The 23,518-nt window shown below is 42.3% G+C and overlaps 1 protein-coding gene across 7 annotated transcripts in view; it reads left to right on the plus strand.

Moving 5' to 3' along the window:
• Nucleotides 1-23,518, plus strand: part of kcnab2a (potassium voltage-gated channel subfamily A regulatory beta subunit 2a) — a gene marked incomplete at its 5' end in the record, with an annotated part of 107,602 nt that overhangs the window by 17,947 nt on the left and 66,137 nt on the right. For 6 of the 7 annotated variants that reach the window (XM_081357516.1, XM_081357512.1, XM_081357515.1 and 3 more), the window contains one exon: nucleotides 23,121-23,292. The exons of the other annotated variant lie outside the window; for it this stretch is intronic. In XM_081357516.1, coding sequence (XP_081213642.1) covers nucleotides 23,216-23,292 — 77 coding nt within the window. The remainder of the gene's footprint in view (nucleotides 1-23,120; nucleotides 23,293-23,518) is intronic. 7 annotated transcript variants of the gene reach the window in all.

Genomic DNA, 23,518 nt, shown 5'->3' on the forward strand with positions numbered 1-23,518 from the left:
GTTGTTGTTTTTTTCTGAAGCATATTGCAAGATGTTGATTAAGTGTGAAGATTTGCTTTTTTTTTTAAAAAGAGCAGTCAGGAAACAAATGTCCTTCAGGCAAATGCATTGAAAACAGCACAGATCTGAGTCACATGTGTGGACATGTATGTAATTAGACAGATGGGCCGTGTTTTTGTTCATGTGTTTATGGATGTTATATATAGATGTTGGGAGGGTCCTTCTGGCAGAGTGGCCAACACATCGCGTCTCTCCGGTTAGGGTCGAGTGTAAATGATGTAACGTGTTCTCATGTGTATAGTAGGGCTGGGTATTAACACAAATTTCACAATTCGATTCGATTTCGATTCAATATTGATTATTTTGGATATCAGGTACAATACATGACAAATTTTCTCAAGGAAAACAAATCTCTCAACTAAAGCTGTAAACTATGGGAGTCAGTTGTAGCCGATCATTAGCCTACTTTATAATATTGAAGGTAAAAATTAACTGATTTGTGTACAAACACTTAAATTACACTTTTATTTTATTTTTATAATAATAAAGTTATTTGAAATATAAACATTTAAATGGTGGCTGTCATAAAAACTTGCTAGATTTATTCAAACATGCATTAAATATTGAAGAACATTAAACATTATAATGAATATGTAATATGGTGCATATATTTAGCAAAATGTTCCTCTGTAGAGTTAATTTTTCTAGCAGACTAACGAGTTTATGGTCACTGGAGATTGTTTTTCTGAGGTAAATGTGACGTTACATGACATTGTTTACAAGCTGTTTTACTGACGTCTTTCCACGGTTGAAACACTGATTGAGCGATTCCATGTGACATGATACGGATTTCGATAATCTTTTAACTCACTTTCAGATGCTCATTCATGTTTATTTCAATCTGTAACTGGTGTTATTAAGGCGGAAGAGAAGATCATGTGCTTCTCTTGAGCTGAGCTGCACCAGAGCGATCTCACGCCACAGCGCCAAAACAGTATTTATGTTTTTGAATCTCATAAGAAAATGGTCGTAATTTGAAATCTGAGACTTTGTTTCATATCAATAGTAACAAAGCACAAAGATTATTGTGATTTATTGAATTGGATGCGCGCTACAATGTTCCATTCATTCATCAACTGAAAACAGGATGACTAGCCTAATCGATTCTTGGGATTTAAGAGTCGATATAGATTCGTAAAAATGAGAATTGTTTAAAATCGAGAAATCTATATTTTTTACCCAGCCCTAGTGTGTAGTATCATTTTGTTCCCTTACGAGAACGTTCTTTCGTACTGCGTTGCAAACGCTATGGGAAAACTCCTTTTCTCGAGAATATTGAAGCCTTTATTTTAAAACGCATTTGCTACAGCACAGGCTAGAGCATCAGACCCACGTGAGTGAGCTGATAGGCTGTGCTGTGGGCAACTGCACGAACCAATGGCGGATAGACAGAAGCGCGCGAGCCAATCAGGGCGCTTGGCGCTCTGTCACTGTCAAGCGCGCGAAACTATACGTGACCATAACATATAAATACAGATAGAATCCGCCATTTGACAGATTTAATCTCCTTCAGCTCGACTCACCTCGTCGCTGATTTTCTCCGGTCGTAAGAAGCCCTCGTCGTGGAAAAGCCGTCCAGCGGAACAGCTTCGCATCCCGGCATCTCGCCAGCTGAGCGTTTCCCTGTGGCATCCGACGAAAAATTATATCCTTTTCATTGCATATTTATCTAAAAGAGCAAACCGCTGTTTTCACAGCGCGGCATAATGCCTCTCTCCATCTGTGAGAGCTGCGGGGTCTCCCTGCATGCATCCGACGGACACACCCAGTGTGCGGCCTGCCTCGGCCCTGAGCACGCCGAGGCAGCGCTCATGAAAGGCGGCTGCCAATTCTGCGACGGGATGCCTGTCTCCATTCTCCGTTCAAGGCTGTCTTCGACGGTGACCGATTCCGCCCACCTTCCGTCTTCGGCGCCCCACGAGCCCCGTAGGAAGAAGCGGCGCGATCAGAGGCGTCCTGAGCGCGGTGAGTTTAGCGAGTGCACGCCGGGCCTTTCTCCTCGTGCCTCGCCCACGCCTTCTTCGCCTGTCCTGTTCTCTCGGAGCGAGCAGCGCCCCTCGTCTGAAGCGGCTGGACTCGTCTCTTTCGGCGCATCTCCGGATGACGTCGATGACGCACTTTCTATGGCGGCATCTGAGAGCGAGGATTGGTCGGGCTCCGCGCCCCCCTCTCAGCTAGAGTTTTCTGATACTCGAGCGAGCATTGACGCCGAACTTCTCCGTGTCATGTCTCGCGCTGTTGACGAGTTGGGACTCGATTGGCTTTCTCCAGCTCGATGAATGGTACCTGCCGGGGCGCCAGCAGGCCCCTCGTCAGCGCGCCGCTCCATTTATGCCTGAGGTTCACGAAGAGCTCACAAAATGCTGGCGCGCGCCCTTTTCAGCGCGAACGCGCTCATCTGCCTCTTCTACACTCTCCACTGTTGACGGCGCTGAAGAGAAAGGATATGTGTCTCTCCCCCCACTGGAGGAAGCGGTCGCTGCACACTTATGCCCCCCCACTGCAGGTAGTTGGAGGTCTAAGACGGTGCACCCTTCTAAGCCGTGCAGAACTACTTCGGCCATTGCCAGCCGCGCATACGCTGCCGCCGGTCAAGCCGCCTCTGCACTTCACGCCATGGCGACGCTTCAAGCCTTCCAGGCCAAACTTCTCCGTTCCATGGATGAGTCAGGCCCGGACCCAGACACATTTAAAGACCTCAGGAGTGCCACGGATCTGGCACTGAGGGCCACGAAGACCACCGCTCAAGCCCTGGGCCGCAATATGGCCAGCCTAGTGGTAATGGAGCGCCACCTCTGGCTAAACTTAACCGAGATCAGGGACGCGGATAAATCTGCCTTCCTCGACTCGCCCGTCACAGCCTCAGGTCTCTTCGGCCCATCTGTCAGCGGCTTCGCCGATCGCTTCACTGAAGCTCAGAAGGCTTCCAGCGCCATGAGACACTTTCTACCAAAGCGCTCCAGCTCAGTCCAACGGCGCCCCAAGAGCACGCCGCGACCTGAGAAAGTGGTGTCCCAGGTCCTCCAGCCCCGCCCAGCGGCTGAGACCAGTAAGCACATGAAGCCAGCGAAACGGTTCCCGTTCCCTAAGCGCCAGGGCCCGCGGCCGAAGCTGACGCTCGATCACGAGCCCAAGAAGCCGTCCTAACCGGCACAAAGAGGGGTCACTGTCCCGCTGCGGCCGGACCAGCCCCAAAAATCGCTCGACTACTGCTCACGGCTCCCTCTTCAGTTCAGGCGGCTGCAGCAGTTCTAAATGCAGTTCATGGGCCCGTCACATGTCACGCACCCCTGCAAACAAACGCTGTTTTAACAGCGACCCACACAAAGCACAAATCGAGCATAATTTCTCACATGCATACATGTCAGTCCGAGCCCCCCACTCTGGGTGTTCCAGATATGATAATGCCTCTAGCTCTGCGGGCTCTAGCTTGGCAAGCTATCCCCGGAGTTTCAGTATGGGTGATGAACATCATAAAGCATGGTTACTCGCTTCAGTTCGCCCGCAGACCACCGCGTTTTCGCACGGTTATACAAACCACGGTAAGGGGCACATTGAGTCATGTCCTCCGCACCGAAGTGTTAAGTCTGCTGGCGAAAGGGGCCATCGAGAAGATCCCCCCTTCTCTGAGCGAGTCAGGTTTTTACAGCCGATACTTTCTTGTTCCAAAGAAAGACGGCGGCCTGAGACCCATTTTAGATCTCAGACATCTGAACAAGGCTCTCATGTCACGGCCGTTCAGAATGCTCACGACCAGACATATCCTGGCGCAGATTCGCCCAGGCGACTGGTTTTTCTCAGTAGATCTGAAAGACGCTTACTTTCACATTCAAGTGAACCCCCACCACAGGCCATTCTTGAGATTCGCCTTCGAGGGGCAGACATACCAGTACACAGTTCTTCCATTTGGACTGGCACTAGCGCCTCGTACATTCACGAAGTGCATGGATGCAGCTCTCTCCCCCCTGAGACAGCGGGGAATGCGCATCCTAAACTACCTCGACGACTGGCTCATACTGACCCAGTCAGAGGCGGAGTCACATACTCACAAAGCCTGGCTCCTCAGCCATCTAGAATGTCTAGGGCTCAGGGTCAATGTTGCAAAGAGTGTTCTGTTGCCCAGCCAACGTATCACGTTCCTGGGAACAGTTCTCGACTCCGTACTTATGAGAGCATGGCCCACACCGGCCCGTGCTCTAACGATTCAGCAGCTCACGGCATCGTTCATAGAGGGCTCTCTTGTACCCCTCAGAACGTTTCAGAGGATCCTTGGCCTGATGGCCTCTGCATCATCAGTACTCCAACTAGGCCTACTGCGTATGCGTCCTCTTCAGCTGTGGCTGGCTCCTCTGGTGCCACCCCACGCCTGGCATTCAGGCCACTTGATTATCAAGGTGGACCAGCGCTGTGTTCAAGCCCTGGCCCCTTGGAAAAACGCCAGCTGGTACCAGCAGGGCGTAAGCATGGGGGTAGTTTCAGAGAGGAGGATGATTTCAACAGACGCCTCCAACTCCGGTTGGGGAGCTCTGTACGAGGGCAGGCCTGCCTCTGGCCTCTGGTCGAGCTCGGAGAAACTACACATAAACTGCCTCGAAATGAGAGCAGTTTTTCTAGCCCTAAAAACATTCCTCCCATACCTGGCGGGACACCACGTGTTGGTACGGACGGACAACATGTCGGTGGTCTCTTACATAAATCGCCAGGGCGGCCTCAGGTCCCGCAACCTGTTTGCCATAGCCTCACAGCTCTTGCTATGGGCTCACACCAATCTGCGCTCGCTCAGGGCAGCTCACGTGCCAGGCACGTTGAATACAGGAGCAGACATGCTCTCTCGGGGCAGAGTTCCCCCAGAGGAATGGTCTCTCCACCCTCAGACAGTTCTCCTACTCTGGGAGGTCTTCGGGAAGGCAGAAGTAGATCTTTTCGCCTCAAAAGACAACTGTCAATGCCCAATCTTTTTCTCAAAGAGCAGGGATGCGTTGGCCCACGACTGGCCCAACCTTCCTCTCTATGCGTTCCCCCCGGTCTCGATGCTCCCTCAGGTCATCGAACGGATCAGGAACACGAAAAGCGCAGTGCTATTAGTAGCTCCTCTCTGGCGGACCCAGGTTTGGTTCCCAGAGTTGATGCAGCTGTCTGTAGCAGACCCGTGGCCAATCCCAGTGAGGCGCGACCTCCTGACTCAGGCCAACAGGACAATCTGGCATCCCCGTCCCGACTTATGGGCCCTACATGTATGGCCACTCAACGGGTACCCCAGAACCTCCCAGAGGGCGTCCTGAATACTATAAAGGAAGCTAGAGCTCCGTCTACCAGACGCCTCTATCTCAGTAAATGGTCAGTGTTTTCCAGCTGGTGTTTAGCTCGAGACCTCGACCCATACACTTGTGAAGTACCAAGAGTACTGTCTTTTCTACAGGAGATGTTGGATGCGGGTCGCTCCCCCTCCACTCTCAAAGTGTACGTGGCAGCCATTGCTGCTTTTCACGTATTGGAAGCCGGGGCCTCCTTAGGAAAAAGCGACCTTATAGTTCGCTTCCTCAGGGGCGCCAGGAGGCTTAACCCGCCTCGGCCACCGTCTGTTCCGGCCTGGGACCTCTCCTTGGTCCTGCGGGCTCTTAAGGGACCTCCCTTTGAACCACTTCAGTCAGCTGATCCTAAGTCTCTCTCTCTGAAAACCGCCCTGCTTCTAGCACTGGCGTCAGTAAAGAGAATAGGGGATTTACAGGCGCTGTCTACCAGCGCTTCCTGTCTGGAGTTTGGTCCTAATGACTCCAAGGTCATTCTTAGGCCAAGACATGGATATGTTCCTAAGGTGCTCTCAACTCCGTTCAGAGCCCAGGTTATTTCTCTGTCAGCTCTCCCCTCCTCCGAGGAGGATAGCGATTCTCTCATGCTTTGCCCAGTCAGAGCTTTGAGAATTTATCTGGAGCGTTCGGCCTCTTTCAGACAGTCTGAACAGCTCTTTGTGTGTTTCGGGGGCCGATCCAAGGGCCTCCCGGTCACTAAAACCACACTGTCCAGATGGATAGTTGACGCCATTGCCCTGGCTTACACCTCACTGGGCCTCTCTTGTCCCATAGGTGTTAGAGCTCATTCCACGAGAGGTGTTGCCTCTTCGTGGGCTTGGTCAAGTGGTATTCCCATTGAAGACATTTGTGCGGCGGCCGGCTGGTCCGCTCCGTCCACATTTGTGAGATTCTATAAGCTGGATGTCCCTGCTCTGCAGACATGCGTTCTTTCTGTCTAGACTCTGGCTCTGTGGATCCAGACTAGTTTTGAACCATGGTCACTTGGGTATTCCCATCTATAGCATATGTGCGGCGGCCGGATATCCGCTCCGTCCACATTGTTGAATTATAGCTTTAATGCCCTTGCTTGTAGCTACAGTTCTTCTGTCTAGACACTGGCTCTGTGACCCAGTCTAGTTGATATTGAACACACGGTTTTCACTTTGTGGGCTAAGTGACTGGCTCTGGCCAGATCCGATGAATTATAACTTTAATGTCCCTGCTTTGCAGTTACAGTCTTTTCAGTCTAGACTCTGGCTCTGCTGACCCAGGCTAGTTTGATATTAAACACACGGCTATCACCTTGTGGGTTAAATGACTGGCTCTGGCCAGTCTTTATTACGGATAATTGATGGGCCCGATGTTCGGTCTCTTTTTATCCTGGCTATTCTCTACTTCCCGGAACTCTGGTGAGTCAGAGCGGCAAAAAGATTAATAGCACGGCGTTTTAAATGGAAACGTTCCCATAGCGTTTGCAACGCAGTACGAGAGAACGTTCTCGTAAGGGAACGTACTGGTTACTTTCGTAACCTCGGTTCCCTTAGAGATAAGGGAACGAGTACTGCGTTGCCTTGCCGTGCTATTTTTCTTATGGCAGGTTTGTCGCTTCAGTCGATTATACCTGTCAAATGGCGGATTCTATCTGTATTTATATGTTATGGTCACGTGTAGTTTCGCGCGCTTGACAGTGACAGAGCGCCAAGCGCCCTGATTGGCTCGCGCGCTTCTGTCTATCCGCCATTGGTTCGTGCAGTTGCCCACAGCACAGCCTATCAGCTCACTCACGTGGGTCTGATGCTCTAGCCTGTGCTGTAGCAAATGCGTTTTAAAATAAAGGCTTCAATATTCTCGAGAAAAGGAGTTTTCCCATAGCGTTTGCAACGCAGTACTCGTTCCCTTATCTCTAAGGGAACCGAGGTTACGAAAGTAACCAGTACGTTTTGCTTTTGTTAACCTATTGCTAACTGATTGTTTAGTCCCCTCAGTAGTAGATGTCATTTTGGGCTGCGTTTCCCAAAAGCATCGTAAGCCTAAGTAGACAGTAGAACTGCCGCCAATGGTCTCTGCGATCACCTAGATAGGAAACACAATTCGGTGTGCGCTGACAGGCAGCAAATGCACGCACAGAAAACCGCAACCAGTCTGGGTAATATGCCAGTACTGAATTGAGTTCTCTCTTATGGTATACAGCACTTTTAATAACTCTTATGTACTATCAAACATATCATACTTTTTATTTGGTCATTCATCAATTTTTCTTGATCGCTTCGCCCGGTCCTTGGCACTTACGGCAGGTGAGAAAGGTTTGCTTTGTTTCACACTGACATCACTGACATAATGTATCCTCATGAAAATAATGCATTACAACTTTCAGTTAGAGATAATTCAGTTAAATCATTCTAATTTATTTTTTGTGAGACCTTTTTTTTTTTTTTGCTATTATTTTTCGGTGAAATGGCAAATTATGCAGGATTGCCATGCGTTGTAGCGATCGCGGAATCGTGAAAAATGGAGGAACTGTATAGTGTTTCCTGAGTAAAAACAAACAAATGCTGTTATTATTCAAAGAACCTGTTCTTTATTTACCCTTGTATACGCTGATTTCACGCAGCCGCCATTTTGAAATCGAAAGTGAGGCTCCGGTGGGAAAAACCCCGGAAGTAAAGATAAACAACAATGCCTTTGGACTAAGCTGCTGCCGCGATTTACACTATTGGATGTTAATAATCAATATAGGATATGTATATACATTGTAGTTCATTCCTGCTTCTTTTTTTACTTTCTGAATTATATATAAAAAAAAAAATTATTTATAAATGAATTTCACTGTATATAGTCTAAAGTATAAAAGAAATGTGTGTACAGTTTTAGAATTGACACAACATCATTAAACACAACAATACGCCATCGCATTCACGACTCTCCTGTGATTAAAGGCGACACTTCCGGTTTTCTTCCCACCGGAGCCTCGCTTTCGATTTCAAAATAACGGTTGCGTGAAATCAGCGTATTGCAGAGACAGTGCCACATTCAGTTTGACTTCATTCATGTTAGAGGCGGGGGTGGAGTTATGAGGTTTTATAGAGAGTTTGAGGATCCAATGAAGTTACGAGGTTTAGTCACATGCTCTTTTTTTTTAAATACTTTTAAAATGGTTAAATATTTGCAAAACCCACAGACAGACATAAAGGGTGACCAATTGTAATGATTTCTGGATATGGAGATGCAACATTTCCACCCAACATATCAGTGTTCTAAACATTTCTTGTCATATTGAACTGAATAAATACAAATAAACTGAATATAATTATTCATGAATATTTATTACAAAATGCATTGCTTTTAAAGCTTATGGAGCGATAGTCCAATGAATTTCTTCTCTCTTTGTTGTTGTTGTTGAATTTATCATTTAAATTAGTCTTTACTGTCCTAAAGGAAAGAGCAAGCTCTTAGGCAGTTCTCATGTGCAATCATATAAAGCACATTAATCATAATGTATCAGCGTGCTTGGTGTATAGCAAAATAAGCCTAAGTGCAATGAATGTCTGGTGATATATAATGATGTGAGATGCATCAGTGTTTTTTTTTTTTTTTTATCCATAATGATGAGCTGGTTTGGTCTCTGTGTAGGTGCCGTCCCAGTGGCATGCATTCGTCTAATGCTCGCCAGCTGTGGGTAAAGCTGCCTCACGTCTCTTCCACCTTCATCACTGTTTGAATGGCTGTGCCTAGTCAGCTCTTTCCTCTAATCTCTCTTCAACTGCAGTTTTCTTTGCTTCCCTCTCCTCCCTCCTCTTCCTCAGTGTGTGTGTATGTGTGTGTGTGTGTGTGTGCGGGACAGCTGCTGCAGGCAGGCTTTTTCTGGGGGCGGGTTTTTCAGACTGCTTACAGCACTCAGCACGGCGTGCTGCATTTGCACCACGTTTCATTAGTAATTCTGGACCATTCTCGCAGCATTTTCCCCCTCAGTTAGCAGCCACATTCGTCAGAATGGTATTTCACTATCCTGAGGGGAAGATTCAGTCAGTTCCTGCTCACACAACAGCTACCAACTGGAACAACCACAAGAACACCAAAACAAAACAAGACCGGGCAATTCTGAATTATTTAGCAGCGCTGCGTTTTGAGAGATACTGACATGTAATTGTAAAAACAGGCTTAAATACGCCCTGACTTTCTCCACCACCCCTTCACCAAGGTTACTTAACATCACTACGCTTATCTGGCTTCACTCCATGTCTCTGTTTATAAGTGCTTTATTGTGTCGAGGACGTATGGATGACGTATGGGTGCTCTAAGAAAGGCTCGGCAGTTTACCCGCATCAGTGTAAATCCTCCTGGTGATTTGACGATCTAAATGTTTGGACAGCTCGTGTTGTTTTGACATAGCCGGAGGTGTTTCATGCACATAAGGAGTGATGACTTCTCTCTTACACACATTTGCACTGGCCTTTCTCCAGCGGTATAGGTGACTTCTCTCTCGCCGGTTTTATATCAGTGACTGTATTCGCCACAATAACATATGTTTTTGTTTTTTTTAATGGGCAATATCTCAATTATGTTAGACTGATATTAGAAGCATATAATTGGGCCTTATTTATTAGACCTTATTCTTTTCTTATATGTATTATTTTTCTTCGCCATGTTTTAAAACAGCAGGAAACCTTTTTTTTCTACACTACCATTCAGTTTAGTGTCTGTAAATGTTTTTGCTCACCAATACTGCACTTATTGAAATATTAAAATTATATTATTTTTTAAATACTTTTTATTTTTATATTATTTTTTATTATTATTAAAATACAGTAATATTCAGAAATATTAAATAACAGGTTTAAATTTGAATGTATTTTTAAAATGTAATTTATTTCTGTAATAGCAAAGCAAGAATATTTTTTTAGCAGCCTATACTCTAGTCTTCAGTGTCGTATGATCCTTCAGAAATCATTCTAAGTTTTTAAAAAAGACGCAAAAGTATCACAGAATGATCCCATGCCACACGTGCCAAATATTTCAAGGGTATATGATAGAGTTTGGTGAAAAACATAACAAAATTTAATGTATTATTTATCGCAATTCTTGATCTTATTCTTGATATATATATACCCCAGATAAGATGGTACATGGGTTGTATTTTATGTTGCGTTTCTTAAAGGATCTTGTATTATTAGTAGTATAAATTCATTTACACAATTTTTTTTTAAGTCATAAATAAAACTTATTAAACTTAAAATTATTAAAGTACATGTTTTACAATAAAATACTATATATATATAATATATCATCAACTAAAGTTTAATATCATTTGTGCATATACAGTTCATTGTGTGTAATGTTGCATCATGAGTGTTTGTGTATTCTTAGAGGAAACCAAGTCAAATTCTTCTGTACTAGAGAATATTTTGACCATAAATGTGAATTTTAGATTGTTTGCAAATCTAATTTTAAAATAAGGCTTCAAGTTGTGTCATCATCCCCTGACTGCAACCACTGCTCAACTGTCCTTCTCATGCCTTTCTCCTCTCCAGACAGAAAGATATTGATCTCAGGGCTATTCTTTACATTACGGAGTGCGCCACAGTGCACAGAGTTATTTTTAATCTTTCCCCGCCTCCTCAAATGCACACCTATGCAGAACCTAATCCCCGCCTTCCCTTTGTATCAGTGATCCCCACATATCTGCATTTCCCTTCACCCTTCATGAAGCACCACAAAGCACATTGAAGATCTGTGACCTTTCAGAGCGCTGCACGCTCAAGTGGACAACCAGCCTGACACAATACATCATGCAGGGCTGATTCAACCCTCTCCTAGATTACCAACAAAGGAAGGCAGTCAACTTTGTGAAGTAGGCGTCGTGGTGTAGCCTAGATTCATCTGAATACCTCACCTTTTCTGCAGTGCTGTTAGCACTATGGCTCTCTGCAAGGCCAGCGGGTTGAGCAGAGCACATCTCTGAAGTCGACTGAGCCAAATGCCGGGGAGTAAAGCTGGCACAGCGTGAGTCTGTGTTTTTGGTGAGATGGAAATGAAACCGAGGGTGAGAGCCAGAGAGGGCTTCCCCAACCTTACTGCCGCAGTACTGAGTGGAAAACATATTGTAGATCTTAAGCCCTATTCGGACGGGATTAACTTTACAAGGGTAGATGGAGTAATGTAATTTTACCACAGGACGTCTGTAATATTAATGGCCAATTTACACGGGATAAGATATCTCAGTAAAACTAGCAGAAGTGGGAGAGTAACTCGATTTGCGCATCACCGTCACTCCTGTCGTCATGTGTGTATTACATTACATCCTGATATCACATGCGCAAACTCATAACTTATATTTATATATATTTATATATATATATAAAACAGTTATGTCCAGTTGACATCAGATTGGATTGTGCTGGTAAAAGGCACAACAACAAAGAGATGTTTCGTGCCTCTAACAAGTGCTTCGATCTTCTTTCTGATCTGAATGGTGTGTGGAAAACGCCACAGACTCGTCCCAGCGTCTAGAACGCAACTGAATGCCTTATCAAGCGTCTCCATACTTGAAAAACAGCGGAAAACTACTTTTAAACAGGAAATGACGAAATATTTACGTACATATTTACAGCGGGTCTATTCGCACGGGATTAGTATTACCTGAGGTCATTTTTCCAGACCTTTTTACTGAAGGTAAAAGTCGCCGTAATCTTTACTGACATTGTCCGTAATGATCACTGAGATACACATTCGGACGGGACTAAAATCACAGAGAAGCTCTGGTAATTATTACTTTACCCCACCTCTCCATGTTAAACTAGTCCCGTCCGAATAAGGCTTAAGCTGAGTAGAGCAGTTACTGATCTATAACCAGCTCTCTGCCGTCCTCATACCATTTGTACATTGAGATGTGAGAGGCATTTGTAATTGAAGAACATTTTTAATGTAAACACAATTGTGTAAGTCAAGCAAGCAGTTGTGTAGATTCACTTTTTCCTATATCCATTTTATTTTACTCAATCATTAATTTATAGTAATGGGAATTACAAGGAATTTGGGGATTTTCCCTTAATTATTATGTTCGTGGTTGAAAAGTAATTTTTTTTTTTAACATATATAATGCAGTTCTTAGTTTTTTTTTGGCAGCTATATTTTGTTTCTGTAAATAAATTAACATTTATTTTTTAATAAATGACAGTATATTTAAGTCTTTCGAATGTAACATAAAACATTAATAGTTTTTTACCTGAACATAAGTAATCATAAGCAGTCCATTGAATAAGTCAAGAGTGAGTCAATTAATGCGTTTGAGTTAGATTTTTGAGTCTTTTGACCAATTTACTGGTTCAGAATTATTATTTGTTTGCAAGTTGTATGACAAGATTTATGCTTGGTGTATGCAATTAGCAGGGACAGTGTAATAGAAAGATGTGTTGTCGAAGTGTTGTTTTGTGCCCAATTTTCTCTGTTATCACAATCATTTGTGACCCTGGACTACAAAACCAGTCACATGGGTCAATTTTTTTAAATTGAGATGTATACATCAATTGAAAGCTGAATAAATAGGCTTTCCATTGATGTATGGTTTGTTAGCATAGGACAGGGTTTCTCAAACTCGGTCCTGGAGGGCCACTGTCCTGCACAGTTTAGCTCCAACCCTGATCAAACACACCTAGCTGTGAGTTTCTATTGATCTTGAAGACATTGATAGGCTTGCTCAGGTGTGTTTGATCAGGGTTGGAGCTAAACTGTGGAGGACAGTGGCCCTACAGTACCGAGTTTGAGAAACCCTGGGATAGGACAATATTTGTCCGAGATTCAACTATTTGAAAATCTGGAAACTAAGGGTGTAAAAACATCGAAACATTGAGAAAATCTCCTTTAAAGTTGTGCATTTATGTTCGCGATTGTGCATTCACTCACAAAAATAAATGTTTTATATATTTACGGTAGGAATATATACGATAATTTTGACCCATACAATGTATTGTTGGCTATTGCCACAAATATACCCGTGCCACTCGTGACTGGTTTTGTGATCCAGGGTCACATTTATATTAGCATTTGCAGAAGAATGAAACTGGTTCTTACTATAGGTACCAACCTTGCTCATTGGTAGATGCTAACTTGTTCACTCTGTCTCAAGATGAAAGTCAGAGGCAATTGCGAGGTCACCTCTGTCTCCAGCGTAGTCAGATAAGATAGACTGAGACCATAAAAAGGGCTATTTATGGATTAGGAGAGCTTTATACGGCATTGCCTTTAGGGACCAGTATCTGGACATCTGTTTGGAGGCCAGCCGTCACTGTCTGCTGCAGGATGAAATCAACATAGATTAGATGTTTGTGTCACACAGACCTTTCAGTGAAGTGATTCAAAGGCACTATGGGACTTGTCTTAAGTTGGAGAGGACATTAACAATGGTTTATGTTCAAGGACGTAAAAATCCACTTTATTAAAGGCATGTTCTGTGTCAGTTAATGTAGAGGAATTTTGACTTGTCCTTTTCTTTGTAAAAATCATGTTTACAGTAATGCATTCAAAGAGAATTTCAAAGCGTAAATATGAAGCTACGGTGGAAACAAATTTCCTCTCGAGGACAAATAAAAAATCTATATCTATCTAAGCTAAAAAAAAAACTATTTTTTTTTTATATATTAAACAGTGGTTTACTGAACAATTACTGAATAATTAAAAGTTTCTTAAAGATAAAAAAAATCTCTGCTAAGGCTGTAAAATATATAGGGAGCTGTTAGCTGTTACACATTATAATATTAAAGGTTAACAACAGAGCCGAAACTATAAGCCTAAATTCAGTTGCTATTTCTTTTTAGATTATTTTAATCAACACTCAAATAACAAACCGTATGCAAACATGTAAATTGCACATATGGCAGTTTTTGCATTAACTTCTAAATTTAATTATATGTTTTTTACTCCAATTCGTTGTTGAAATAGAATCATTTACACACTGGCTGTAAATAATCATTAACATGCATTAAATAATCAAGACAATACTAACAGGTTAAGTAAAATATAATTAATATATAGGCTAATATAGTGTATATATTTAGCGAAAGAGTTAATTTTTTCCAGCTGACTAACAAGCTGTGGACATTTGCCTGAGGTAAGTGAAATGCTACGTGGGATATTGTTTACAAGCTGTTTTACTGATGTCTTTCCGACGTTGAAACACTGATTGAGCGATTAAACGAGATATAATATGTTTATTATATCTTATAAAGTGTACATTTAACCAGTTTCAGTCACAAGATGATTGCTGACAAGACCGGCAACATGACAAATCTGATGAAGCACTTGACAGTGCACGGAATAAACTTAAGAGCAGAAAGTTGCTCCGTCTTCGACTGCAAGAAGAATTGGAGCGTGTCACAAATGAAACGAAACTGAAACATGAGAAAAATGCCAATAAAAGCTATTTTTTCTCGACACATTCATAATCATTAGGCTACTTTTGCCTGTGCTTTGCGGCAAGCTTTATGTGTGCTGAGCGCAAGGCATATATCCCGCCCCCAATTAGCCTATATTCAAGTAAATTCACATTTATTTGTATAGCGCTTTTCACAATACATATCGTTTCAAAGCAGCTTTACAGAAAATGCGTGTCTTCGTGACAATTTACAGTGATCTGTTATCAGGGATTTTTGTAAGTACTGCATTTCAGAAATGTACATATACAAATCACACAGTTTAGCTAACAATATATTAATTTAAACAATGTATTAATTTAAGACAGAAACAATGAGCTCATTGTCTCTGAGTCTCTGAAAAAATAAAACATACGTTTTTTTTTTTTTGAGGTAATGTAGATTTCATAAAATTGGTATAGAAAAAGTATCGTTCAGCAACCGGTATCAAAGTCAAGGTATCGGTATCGGACATTTTTGAACGATACCCAGCCCTAGTGTGTGTGTGTGTGTGTGTGTGTGTGTGTGTGTGTGTGTGTGTGTGTGTGTGTGCGCATATGCATTCATTTGTTATATGTGTGCATGCACAAAGTTTTTTTTTTTATAATTTTTTTTTCCACTGTAGTGTCTGAATTATACCTGCATTACAGTGTTGGACACTTTCCCAGAGCCCTGCAGGGAAGTTATGTAGGTGACACCAGTACTCAGTTTGTTTGGCACTTCTATGGTGACAACCGTCACACTGTTTTGCTCTAACAATTCCTATTCCCCTAAATACGGAACGAGTCCCTCTGGTGATTGTGTCATCCACACTGCTGGGACCACTTCTCCATCAAGGCAGGAGTTCTGCTGGTGACCTTTCTTTCGTCTGGCACACCCTTCGTGTGTCTCAACATGGAGAACAGCGATCAGGCTGTTGCATGCATGCTGAGTCAGCTGACCTTTGCAGTCATGTGCCGTGCTGGATCGGTTTTCATGCAAAAAAAACACTACTTCAGCACTCTATTAACTTTAGGATCACTGTACGTCCAAATCTTATCAAACACATATCCGTGAATGCAGTCTATTTCACATTAATCGATGAATCGGATAAAAACAAACAAAAAAGCATTAATTTCCAACCCTTTTTTCAAAAACAGAACTGACAGTGCAAATTCACAGTGCAAAACATCTTCAGAAAGTGCACAAACAGGTTTGCTCCTTGAATATTTCTGAGCTGTTAAAGTAATAATAATAAAAACAAATGGATTAACACAAAAAACATACACATGTATGCTTTACATCTGCCAAATTTATAGGCTTTTTTTAAATAAAGTGCACAAAAAAGATGTATATTTTTTGTTTATAGGGACTTGAACTGTCAGAACAATAAATAATTTATAAAAAATAAAGAAAAATACAAATCAGAAAACTTTACAGGATTTGTTTGAACGTCAGAGAACTTGTTCTCTACACTACACTCACAGACGCACACACTCACGAACTCTCACACTCACAGACGCACAAACTCTCACACTCACAAACGCACACACTGACAAACTCTCACACTCACAAACTCTCACACTCACAGATGCACACACTCACAAACTCTCACACTCACAGACACACACACTCACAGACGCACACACTCACAAACTTTCACACTCAGACACTCACACTCACAGACGCACACACTCACAGACGCTCACACTCACAGACGCACACACTCACAGACACACACACTCACAAACTTTCACACTCACAGACACTCACACTCACAGACGCACACACTGACAGACGCACACTCTCACAAACTCACACTCACAGATGCACACACTGACAGACGCACACTCTCACAAACTCCCACACTCACAGATGCACACACTCACAAACTCACACTCACAGACGCACACTCACAGACACACACACTCACAGACACACACACTCACAAACTTTCACACTCACAGACACTCACACTCACAGACACACACACTGACAGACGCACACTCTCACAAACTCTCACACTCACAGATGCACACACTCACAGACGCACACACTCACAAAATCTCACACTCACAGATGCACACACTGACAGACGCACACTCTCACAAACTCTCACACTCACAGATGCACACACTCACAAACTCACACTCACAGACGCACACACTCACAAACTCTCACACTCACAGACGCACACACTGACAAACTCTCACACTCAGACACACACGAACTCACTCTCTTTGTTCATTAAGTCAAAAGCACCATGCACCTCATCCATAGTCAAAAGTGTCCTTCATGCTCCGAATCTAGCATGTCATCATGGCACCCCTGTTCTCTCTCTCAAGTACACTAATAACTTCCCCACATTTCTCTCATTCTCTCTCTCCTCATTCATGCAGTTGTCTGTGGAAGTGGAGAGAGTCACTTTGTGTAAAACTCCCAGTTGCTATAATCCGCTGAGTGCACCTTGCTTTGGTTTGACCGTCAGAACAGTAAATCTGAACACAAGCTCTGCTGCAACTTTCAAAGCCTGAGTCTGCTCTCTTTCCGCAGCACTGCAGTATTCCAGCTCTCACGATACCAGCAGCCGGGTTACTGTATCACTTTAGCAATAATGAGCTGCCAACAGAAGCTAGAGCATTTTTTCTCATTCTTACATAAAAGGTTTGATCAGTAATTTTTATCACTATTGATTTGAAGAACTAAAGATGTTAGAAGCAATGCTTTATACTAAGATTTTTGATCCCTAAAATGCACTTTAAATGTCTTCTTAATTATAAGACATGAAATATCAGAGCATAGTTTGTGATGTTTATTTATTTTCTTTTTTATCCTCTCTCTACCATTTCTTCCTCTATCTAGTAATGTTACCATAACTTTTACTTTCTCATTGTAGTTCACAATGAGCAGTAAACATTTTCTGGACATCAGACCTTTAAAAAATCCCAATTGGTGCTCAAGCATGATGGATGTGCCCTTATGTATAAATAAATGTCTTACAAAATCCATGGGGTGCCATAAAGCAGCATTGTCCTCCCTTATAGTTGTAAATAGTTGTATGTTGCATTTTAACTGTAGATTAAAAGCTTTTTGGCACTTTCAGCTGTTTTTAGGAGTGACGAATATCAGAAGGTATGTTGAAAGATACAGTACAACTTGCCGAAATCTGTATCATATCTCATGTATTCTCTCAATCAGTGTTTCAACTGTGGAAAGATGTCAATAAAACGGCTTGTGAACAATGTCACTTAACATTGCATTTACCTTAGGAAAGTCATCCAATGTTCACAGTTTGTTAGTTAGCTATAAAAAGGAGATTTACTGTTAATTATATATGTATGTTTAAAGAAATTTGCCATGAAGACAAGTGCTTATGAAAACTACCTTATATGTGCAACAGAGTTGTATACAAACATTTCGGGCCCTATTTTAACGATCTGAAACGCAAGTATCAAACGCGAAACGCAAGTTACTTTGCCGTTAAAGACAGTGAAGTGACATTGTAAATTCAAATTAGCTTCGGTTAAACAGGCGTATAATAATTTGGGTAAATGTATAAGCTAGATTTATGCCTATTTTTTCACATCCTCATGGACACCGCAATGATTTCCCTCGTGTGGAATATTTTTCCTTGTAATTATGTATGCAAATTATGTTTGCAAAAATGTTAACTGCTGCTGTGTAGATGAGAGAAGCAAAGTGTTGTGCACATGCTACATTATGGCCAAGCATGCGCCCTTAAAATAGCATCTGAATAATGTGCCACTGACTTTAGACTAAGTTTTCTCCTGGTCTGTGGCGGAATTGTTTTCTGAAACTGCAAAATAGCACCAGGGAACGTTTGCGCCGGAACACGCCTCCTCTTTTCGCTGAACCGCCCCCGGGAGCGCAAGTTCATTCCCTAATTAACCAACGTGCGTCTGTGGAGGGAAAACTCCGATGTACGTTGGGTGCAAAATATGAATGATACATGCGTCGGTGTACAAAGTCAATTGCGCTGGGTGCAAGATAGGGCCCTTCAGGTGTAATTATTATATCTGAAAATAAATTGCAGATTAATATAATACCACTGTTGTTAATTGCAACCAATATTATAGTGTACCAAATGAGAGGGTTCTCTGTATAGTTTGCAGCATTATTTTGGAGAAATTGTTTTCCATAAGAAAAAAACTAACTATCGGTATCGGCTTAGAAATTTAATATTGGTGGATCGCTAATATAAAGCTTAGTATCACATTGAAGGTGATTTATTTATAGCCCATCTGAACCACATTATTTGCAACATGAGCACTTTGTCAGCCTGGGCTAAAGAGGACTAACTGTTACGGTCACCTTGTGCTTCTCCTCCTCGCAGTTACTCCTCTGATGTGTGACCTCAGCTTCTCTTTACTACACTGCATACAGTGCCCTTCTCTCACGAGACGCATCCATCCAGTGTTTCCCGCTTAGCGTGATGGAAAGAGGTGGGCAGGCAGCGTAAAATGGGAAATGGAAAGACCTTATTCCTGGTGTCAGAGCGCATGTATGTGGAGATAGATGGGAGGGACAGTCACCTTGATAAGCAGTACAATAATGTGTTCTACACCGTGTCCTTTAGCGGCACTCGTGTAAAGCCCTATTTGGACGGGACTAGTTTAACATGGAGAGGTGGGGTAAAGTGATAATTTCCAGAGCTTCTCTGTGATTTTAGTCCCGTACAAATGTGCATCTCAGTAATCATTACGGACAATGTTAGTAAAGATTACTAGCAGCAGCCAGCAGCCATATCACCCTGTAGCCCAAGACTGGTTGCCCACTGAAGCTAAGCAGGGCTGAGCCTGGTTAATACCTGGATGGGAGACCTCCTGAGAAAACCAGGTTGCTGCTGGAAGAGGTGTTAGTGAGGCCAGCAGGGGGTGCTCACCCTGTGGTCTGTGTGGGTCCTAATGCCCCAGTATAGTGACGGGGAAACTATACTGCTAAAAGAGCACCGTCCTTCGGATGAGACGTTAAACCGAGGTCCTGACTCTCTGTGGTCATTAAAAATCCCAGGATGTCTTTCGAAAGAGTAGGGGTGTAACCCCGGCATCCTGGCCAAATTTGCCCAGTGGCCTCTGTCCATCATGGCCTCCTAATCCTCCCCATATACTGATTGGCTTCATCACTGTCTCCTCTCCACCAGTAAGCTGGTGTGTGGTGGGCGTTCTGGCGCAATATGGCTGCCGTCGCATCATCCAGGTGGATGCTGCACATTGGTGGTGGTTGAGGAGATTCCCCCCTTCTATGTAAAGCGCTTTGAGTGTCGAGAAAAGCGCTATATAAATGTAATGAATTATTATTATTATTATTACGCCGACTTTTACCTTCAGTAAAAAGGTCCGAAAAAATGACCTCAGGTAATACTAATCACATGCGAATAGACCCGCTGTAAATATGTACGTAAATATTTCGTCATTTCCTGTTTAAAAGTAGTTTTCCGCTGTTTTTCAAGTATGGAGACGCTTGATAAGGCATTCAGTTGCGTTCTAGACGCTGGGACGAGTCTGTGGCGTTTTCCACACACCATTCAGATCAGAAAGAAGATCGAAGCACTTGTTAGAGGCACGAAACATCTTTTAGCATTGGGTAAGTGCCTTTTACCAACACAATCCAATCTGATGTCGACCGGACATAACTGTTTTATATATACAGTATACTGTAAGTATAGGTTATATGTGTTTGCGCATGTGATATCAGGAAGTAATGTAATACACACACGACGACAGGAGTGACAGTGATGCGCAAATCGAGTTACTCTCCCACTTCTGCTAGTTTTACTGAGATATCTTATCCCGTGTAAATTGGCCATTAATATTACAGACGTCCTGTGGTAAAATTACATTACTCCATCTACCCTTGTAAAGTTAATCCCGTCCGAATAGGGCTTAAGAGTAATAAGTGCTGAAATGAGAGGTGGCTGTAAAGAGTGTGTGTGTGTGTGTGTGTGTGTGTGTGTGTGTGTGTGTGTGTGTGTGTGTGTGTGTGTGTGTGTGTGTGTGTGTGTGTGTGTGTGTGTGTGTGTGTGTGTGTGTGTGTGTGTGTGTGTGTGTGTGTGTGTGTGTGTGTGTGTGTGTGTGTGTGTGTGTGTGTGTGTGTGTGTGTGTGTGTGTGTGTGTGTGTTAAATGCAAAGGTGTTCGTTAGAACCTCACAAGGGCCAATAAACTCCTCCAGTTTGGAAACAGTGCATTTCGCCCTCCTACCTGCCTGTCCCTGTGCGGAGGAAGATACTCGATGCTCTGAAGCGGTCAGTGCAAACATGCAAGAATTATAGTTATTACAAGCGGTTTTACTGATGTCTTTCCTCCGGTGAAACACTGATTGAGCGATTACACAAGAAATAATACGTTTCAGTAAGTTGTACTGTATCTTTCAACATATCTTCAGATGTTCAGTCAAGTTTCATGGGAAGAGATGATCATGTTATCAAGAATTATTGACGACATTATATATAACCAAAAGTATTTGCTGTTTATTATTATTTCAATAAAGTATAGGCTATAATTTAAGAAAGTTGACAATATAATTTTTTACAGTGCATGTAAACACCTTAATCGTTTTGAATAAAATTTTGATCTGATTGGAAGTGGTGGTGTAGACCTGTAATAATCCGATCAACAGGAAAAAAAATGATATTTTTCTTAGCATAATTCAAAAATACCTTGCGGACATGCGCAGTAACATGACGCTTATGTTTACATGTTTTACTTCATATGAACGTGCATATGTTTATTTATTTGTCTTTGAAGGAGTATTTACTAAACGGTTTCCAAGAAAGCTCTTCTGACATTAATGTCAGCTTTCTTTCTTTTTTCCCTGTATTACTTTCACTTCTCTCTTCTCTACCTTATACAACCCTAGTTCCCTTTTTGTGTCTGTCTTACAACCATTATCTGACTCTCTCTCTGTCACTATCTTTCTGCCTTGCACTATACGTACATACTCTTAATGCAATAGGAACACCTAGCCAGGGCAGGACAGAAGGGTGTCAGAAAGCAGCCTGTCATTCACGCTATCTGTAAGCCGTGGATCTCACTTCCATGTGTGTGTGACGTGTTTAGGATATTATCAGCACTTATGTGGTCTTAACATACTAAACAAAATAACGCTGTTTTGTAACTATTATGTTTTTGTTTGTTTTGTGAATGTGTATCTTTAACTAGGCCTACGATTGTTAAATGAACAACATAGTCAGTAATTGTACTGATTTAAGTATGCATAATACAATTACATTTCTCTATGAAAATTACTGTGACTTGAAGTTATAGTGGGTCGGATGTTAATTCATTATTCGCTTTAGTGGATTTAGTGACAAATTAGTTTGAATGATTCAAACTGATAACTTAACTTGGGAGTTTATGAATCTTTTTGACCATCATTTAAAAAATAAATCATCATTTCCTAAATCAATCTACATTGGTCTTCATCAATCTTCATACAACCTCATTACTCAAGCAAAATATGATTTATTTTGCTCTGGCGCAGTAAATTGTGTATGTGTGTATATATGAATGTGCTTATGTGTATATATATATATATATATATATATATATATATATATATATATATATATATATATATATATATATGTACATATATAGTGATGTTAACTTTGTCAGTTATATTTGGGATTATTGTGTTATATGCAATATGTTACACAAGTTGTTCTCAAACATCTCACACCAAATACCCCTCTTAAAACGCTTGACTTCTAAAGCACCTTCATGCTGAGTCCTAGATTAAAAAGGTTTTGCTTTTAAAGGGGTATAAAATAAAATGTGTTTAGTGGTATACATACCACAGTTTGGGTACCACTGTGGCTTACTTTACTCCATCTGTGGTGGGTGGGGATAGTGAGAGCTTGTGTGCGTGTACGTGCGTGCGTGTCCGTATGGTGCGCGTGAATGTGTGTGAGTGCGTGCGCTAAGGTTTTTTTTTTTTTGTATTATTATTTTATTATTATTATGATTTTTTTGTTTTATTTGATTGTATCTACTCTGTTGTTCTGCTGTTCTATGTTGTTTGGACATGATCCTGAGGACCCCCATGAAAACGAGATGTTTCATCTCATGGGGTTGATCCTCTCATAAATGTTCATAAATAAATAAATAAATTCAGCAGCTCAGCATTTTGTGACACTATCATTACTTTGTATTATGGATTAGCTGCACAAACATATTTCTTTTGGTGTATTGGCCATGTTCTACTCATCATCGTCATCCCCATTCAGCGTTGTGCAGAATCGCCCTCTAGTGGTGTTAATGCATTCTTACAGTGTAATTGCAGCACTGCAGTGCTGCTCAGATTCGTGTTGTATTTTAATGCACTCTAGCATGTACTGAAACTTTCATCTGCGTTTGTGTTTTTCAGAGGTCCTGTAAGGTGAGAGACAGACGTGTCGGTTGACAGGAGAGAGAGAGAGACCCCTTGGCAGCCTGGCCACACCCCCCACTCTCCCGTTCCCCATGTATCCCGAATCGACCACAGACTCTCCCGCCCGCCTCTCTCTCAGACAGACAGGCTCCCCAGGCATGGTCTACAGGTCTGTATGCACTCTCACACACACATTCACACCTAAACAGCTGCTCTGATTGTGCTGTTGCATCATTCATTTGTGTTTTAAATAGGGATGCACCGATACCACTTTTTCCAGATCGAGTCCGATACCGATACTTTCATTTTTGGTACTCGCCGATACCGATACCATAACCGATACCTGTATTTTTTATTTTCAATTAATTTTTAATTAATGTATTTGTAATTTTTAA

Source organism: Scardinius erythrophthalmus, assembly GCF_964197995.2.
Source record: "Scardinius erythrophthalmus genome assembly, chromosome: 25".
In the NCBI taxonomy this organism is placed as follows: Eukaryota; Metazoa; Chordata; class Actinopteri; order Cypriniformes; family Leuciscidae; genus Scardinius; species Scardinius erythrophthalmus.